Source organism: Notechis scutatus, chromosome 4, assembly GCF_049901735.1.
Source record: "Notechis scutatus isolate UNSWTSFEM ecotype Mainland chromosome 4, rNotScu1.2, whole genome shotgun sequence".
NCBI lineage: Eukaryota > Metazoa > Chordata > Lepidosauria > Squamata > Elapidae > Notechis > Notechis scutatus.
Genome location: NC_142012.1, coordinates 54,569,554 through 54,575,553, shown reverse-complemented (window position 1 = coordinate 54,575,553; position 6,000 = coordinate 54,569,554). Strand labels below are relative to the sequence as shown.

The 6,000-nt window shown below is 47.7% G+C and overlaps 1 protein-coding gene across 1 annotated transcript in view; it reads left to right on the top strand.

Annotated features, from left to right (window-relative positions):
- PGM2 (phosphoglucomutase 2) overlaps positions 1–6,000 on the top strand; it is a 28,144-nt gene that overhangs the window by 9,233 nt on the left and 12,911 nt on the right. The window contains exons 4-7 of the mRNA XM_026675309.2: positions 625–709; positions 2,506–2,589; positions 4,095–4,288; positions 5,366–5,555. Of these exons, the coding sequence (XP_026531094.2) occupies positions 625–709; positions 2,506–2,589; positions 4,095–4,288; positions 5,366–5,555 (553 nt within the window). The remainder of the gene's footprint in view (positions 1–624; positions 710–2,505; positions 2,590–4,094; positions 4,289–5,365; positions 5,556–6,000) is intronic.

Genomic DNA, 6,000 nt, shown 5'->3' with positions numbered 1-6,000 from the left:
GGGTAAAAATTAAGCCAGGGTGGGGATGGGTGGGTGGAGCTGCCCTACTACTTACCTTTGGACAGCTGAAGCCAGGCCTCGCACACCCTGACACCTGTCTTGCCAGACCATTTCTTCTGTAGCTGGCAAGGCTGCCAAGGTTTTCCTGAAGGCCTCTGTAGTTGATAACAAAGCTCCGGATCGATCCAGTGCTCTGTTATTTGCTGCAGAGGCCTTCAGGAAAACCTTGTCAGCTGCAGAAGAAGAAGTTCCTGAAGGCCTCTGACAGTGAAAGGGAGGCTGGGGGGCGATGCGCGCAAGTGAGGTTAGTCAGTGGATGACGTCTCCAAAAATAAGACCTGGTGCCTTTTTTGGTGGCAAATATATATATATATATATATATATATATATATATATATATATATATATGTATATGTATATGTATATGTATATGTATATGTATATGTATGTATGTATATATATATATATATATATATATATATATATATATATATGAGACAGGGTCTTATTTTCGGGGGTTCATAAAGCATATTATTTCAGGTGCTAATGATACAATAGCAAGGTAAAGTTTGTTGCGATAGGATTCAAGTTTGACTTTTTTATTTTTTCCTTTCTGGCTGTTAGGTTTGCAAGGCTCACTGCCACAGCGTTCATCACCCAGGGGGTTCCTGTCTACCTTTTCTCCCAGATCACACCAACTCCATTTGTGGTAGGGTTTTCGTTGTCGTTTTTGTCGCTCGTGCACGCTTCCGACGGCAGATACAGGAGGATTGTTTCAATAGCCTCCCCAGAATATTGGTTCGATTTCCATAGCCGTCCATCTCATCAAGTCATTTTGGGCGTCATTACGACATAAAAGTAGACGCTTAAGATATAATTGAAATACTTGAGTGTATACTTAATATACACTTGAAATCTTAAATATAGGGATGCTTCTTCGACAGGTAGTCCTCAATTTACGGCCAAAATTCGGGCCAAATTTTCTATTACTAACAAGGCATTTCTTAAGGGAGTATTGCCCCATTTTGTGATCTTACTTGTCCCTGTTAAATGAATCATTGCAGAAGTTTAGTTAGTCACACGATTGTTAAGTGAATCTGGCTTCCCCATTGACTCATCAAAAGGTAGCAAAGGGGTATCACGTGACACACACACACACACACACACACACGGATGCTGCAACCATCATAAATATGAACAGTGGTGGGATTCAACCAGTGTAACAACCGGTTCAATGAGTGTGTGCTTTGCCCCAACCGGTCCGAACCGGCTGAATCCCACCCCTGAATATTAGTCAGTTGCCAAGCGTCCAAATTTGGATCAGGTGACTGTGGGGACGGGGCAACAGTCGTAAGTGTGAACAATGGTCTTAAGTCCCTTTCGTTCCAGTGTCGTTGTGACTTCACACGGTCACTAAACGAACCGTTGTAAGTCGAGGACGACCTGGGAGATTTGAAAAACATTGACCTCTAGTGCAGGGATCCCCAACCTTTTCGACGCCGCGGCCCAGTTCCGGCATCAGCTGGGCGCCGCGGCCTGGTACCGGCGTCAACTGGGCGCCGCCATCTTTTGACGAAAAAGATGGCGGCGCCAAGCGCTCGGTGAGCTTTTTCGGGTAGAAATGGCTTTCTACCGGAAAAGCTCACGAAGCGCTGGCACCGCCATCTTTTATGAAAAGCGCTTCCGGTGAGCTTTCTACCCGGAAAAGCTCACCGGAAGCACTTTTTTACCAAAAAAGATGGCGGCGCCCAGCAACCAGCGGCCCGGTAAGGCTTGTTCCGCGGCCCGGTACCGGTCCGCGGACCGGCGGTTGGGGACCCCTGCTCTAGTGAATTTAAGCCTTTGTGGAGACTTGACGGGTTGTTGTGTTTCTTGACTCTGCTTGTTAAAAAGTTGTTGCTTTGTACAGAGGTGGGTAGCTGTCAGGGTTGGATGACTTGAGAATCTCCTTCCTTCTGTTGTGGTTAGCCGGCAGCAGGTGCAGACGGCTGAGGAGAGCGAGGACTCAGATGAGGGGCCAGGACCATTAGGGAGTGGACTGCTGCCTTCAGAGATTGTGGGGGCTGGCAGCAGTGATGAGGAGGTTCCCGAGGAGCCTGTGCCAAGTGTGCGTGCGCGCAGGGTTGCTCGCAGGAAAAAGCAGCTGCGGCAGCACGGGCAACTCGGGAGTAAGGCTGCAAGGTAATGTCCCCTCCCTTAAGAGATAAAAGCCAGCTGTGAAACGAACATACTTTGCAGAAGGCAAAGATGTTTTGAAACTCCAGCCTCGTGGACGTTCCAGTATCCTGAGTTCGTATTCGAAGATTCTTGTATTGCAAATTATTTCTTGTCTGTTATCTTTTGGCAAGTCTTGCACAGTTTAGCAAGGCTTGTGATTATCATAGCTAATTATTTTGTAATTATTTTATTACAAGGTTTCTGTTCCTCTTGGGTTGTGTTTGATTTGTTGGAAAAGGGCGTGGGGTCAGAACACTTCCTTAATATTTTTCTTCTGGTTTCCTATAGCCATATACAGTGACCCACCTCAAACTTGCTGCTGGAATTATGGTTACTGCATCTCACAATCCCAAACAAGACAATGGATATAAGGTACTATCTTACATAGTTTTCCTAGCATAGTATCTGTAGAAATATCTTGAGATGGATTAAAGCACTAGTGGTTAAAAGTGTCAGGCTTAAGAACCAGGAGACAGCGAGTTCCAGTCTTATCTTATATATGAAAATCGGCTGGGTGACTTTAAGCCAGTGGTCCCCAACCTTTTTATGCCGCGGCCGGTACACGGCATCAGCTGGGCGCCGCCATCTTGTTTTGATGAAAAGTGCTTCCGGTGAGCTTTCTACCGGAAAAGCTCACCGGGAGCGCTGAACGCGCCATCTTGTTTTGATGAAAGTGCTTCCGGTGAGCTTTCTACCCGGAAAAGCTCACCGAAGCACTTTTTCATCAAAACAAGATGGCGGCGCCAGCAAACCAGCGGCCCGGTAGGATTTGTTCCATGGACCGGTGGTTGGGGACCCCTGCTTTAAGCCAAATACCAGGAGACTGTGAATTCTAGACCCACCTTAGACACAAAAGCTGACTGGGGGGGTTTTGTGCAATCATCAGGAGACTGTAAATTCTAGTGCTGTTGTAGGCACAAAAACCAGCTGAGTGACTTTGGACCAATCGCTAGGCGAGGGTGAATTCTAGTTCAGCCTCAGGCATGAAAGCCAGCTGGAGACTGGAGTCCTTGCTTTAGACACGAAAGCTGACTGAGTGACTTTGAGTCAATCACCAGGAGGAGGTGAATTCTAGTCCTACCATAGGCATGAAAGCCAGCTGGGGGGCTTAGGGCCAATCACCAGGAGACGGTGAGTTGTAGTCCTGCCTTAGGCATGAAATCCAGCTGGCCCAACCCACCACACAGTTGAGTTTTGCTGCTGCTGTGTGGAATATTGGGAGGAGGAAGGAATAGTAGATTCGTTTCCGCACCTTGAGTTGTTTATGAAGATTAGAGGCATTGTGCAAGTAAATAAAACTAAATAAATAAATAGTCTTTCCGGTTAATTCCAGGGGTGTTAGCATGAATTTAGATAGCATAGGTCCATGATGTGAGCCGCAGGCAAACTTACCTCACTGCGCATACGCGCACCTCACAGCTGATTTTTTTCCCCCGGTTTGTTTGAGGCCTTTTTCAGCCTCTCAGACGCTTGGAAAAAGCCTCTGCAAGGCTTTTCAGGATGAATTATAGGCCCGTTTTGTCACTTCCTGTAATACCAGAAGTGACGAAACGGGCCTATAATTCAGCCTGAAAAACCCTGCAGAGGCTTTTTCCAAGCCCGTGGGAGGCCGAAAAAGGCCTCAAACCAACCCCCCAAAAAAAATCAACTGTGAGGTGCAGTGCAGGTAAGGGGGTGGCGGGGGGGGGATTGTGCACACATGCGCAGGGGGGCTGGGGAGAGGGGCGCACATTGCATTCTGGGTGCTGGCACACAAGTGCGTGCTGGTGTGCGCACAATTTTTAGCACAGGAGCTCAAAAAGTTTAGCCACCACTGGCATAGGTCAAGCCGAAAGATCTGTTAATAAAGATTAAAAATAAATCTCTGTGGTGTTCAGGTTTATTGGGAGAATGGCTCGCAGATCATCGGTCCGCACGATAGAGGAATCGCCGACGCCATTAATGGGAACCTAGAACCGTGGCCTCAAGCGTGGGAGGACAGCCTGATAGATCCAAGCCCACTACTCCATGATCCTTTCGCGACAGTTAACAAGGATTACTTCAAAGATATACAGCGGCACTGTTGTCACAGGTGAGCGGGTCATTTAATTACAGGAAGTCCTCAACTTTGCAACATTTCACCTAGTGATGGAAATGATAACGACATTAGAAAAAGGGACTTATGACTCTTTCTCACACTTATGACCGTTGCAGCATCCCCCCCAAAGGCTCTGAAGGCAGCACCCCACTCCCAGATGGTTCTGGCCCCATCTCTCCATCAGACGCAGAGTTCTCTCTGGGCTCCCTGACTGGTCCCCTTTCTGTGATGACCCAGGATGGGATACAAAACAAACACAGAAAACAGGTGAAGTCCCTTTTATTCCTTCCATTTGCTTCCAAGCTCCAAATATCTCTGACGGAAGACAAAAAAACTCCCACACAAACAGTTACACAAAGAAGGAATAAAGCAACACAAACCAGGCAAGATAAGGGCTAGTGGATGTCCACAGATAACACACCCTGGGAAGGACGCCAAACTCAGAGAGGAACTATAAACTAGAGATATTTACACGCTTTGTTTCCAGCATTTGCCAGTACGCAGGTCCATACTCTTATTCAGTTGTCACACCTGCAGCCCATGAAGAGGATCAAGGCCCTCTCCTCCCAAGTAGACCACGTCTCTTCCTTATCCTCTCCTTCCTACATGCCCTAGGATGGATAGGGGATGGGCCTGGGTCCTCCTGTGACTGCTCAGCCAGCCTCTGCCCTTCCCCAGCCTCCTCCACAACCTCCGGAGCCACACTCCCACTCCCTGTGGGCTGTTCCTCCTCTCCCTCAGAGTCAGCCTCCACCAGGGGGATGACACTTTCTTCCTCACTGTCCGATTCCGCTACCGGCTGCACCAGCTGCTGGCAAACCACGATACCAAGCATCTGAATGTAAATGCTGCGGCGGTCGTAAGTGTGAAAACTGGGTCACCGGTCCCCTTTTTTCAGTGCCGTCATCATTTCGAACGGTCATTAAATGAACCGTTGTAAGTCGAGGACTGCCTGTACTGCATTGAACAATTTGTAAGAAGTGTTCCACAATCCCCCCGCTCTTTTTTGTTATTCTCTTGCGGCAGACAATGTGCTCCCAGCTAAATGTCGTTCTTGTTACTTGATTCCAGGGATATAAACAAGGAGACCAAGTTGAAATTTGTTCACACTTCCGTCCATGGGGTCGGCCACGAATTTGTGCAGTCGGCCTTTAAGGCGTTCGACTTTAGCCTTCCATTTGCCGTGCCTGAACAGAAGGACCCCGATCCAGAGTTTCCCACCGTAAAATACCCCAATCCAGAGGAAGGGAAAGGTGTACTGGTAAAAACATAATTTAGTGCATTTTTCTTCCATCTTCACTTCGTCTCCTGTCCCTTCAGATGTTCCTTTGCAACTAAAGCGTAGCTCTAAATGTCTGCATTCTTTAAAGCTTGCATACGGCTTGTAATTCTCAAAAAAGGCAAGTCAATTTCTTCGCTTCTTCCAGCTGCTAATTTCTCAGCAGTTTTGCAGGCGGGGATTTTCAGAATGTGACTCGTTTGTGGATTTTGGGGGGGTTTTTTTGCACCTCGTGCCGCTGAACGAGATCAAGCTTCCAAAATCTTTTTGCGCACCTTCCTCATCGCTGCGATCCAGACTTCTAGATCGGAGGTCTAGGACAATTCGCCACAGTCCAGGCTCACCGCAGGACAGGAGTTGCACCGATATCAAAGAGACGGTGGAATAAAATCGTTAATGAAAGGATGCCAAAAGGTGGGAGAGAACG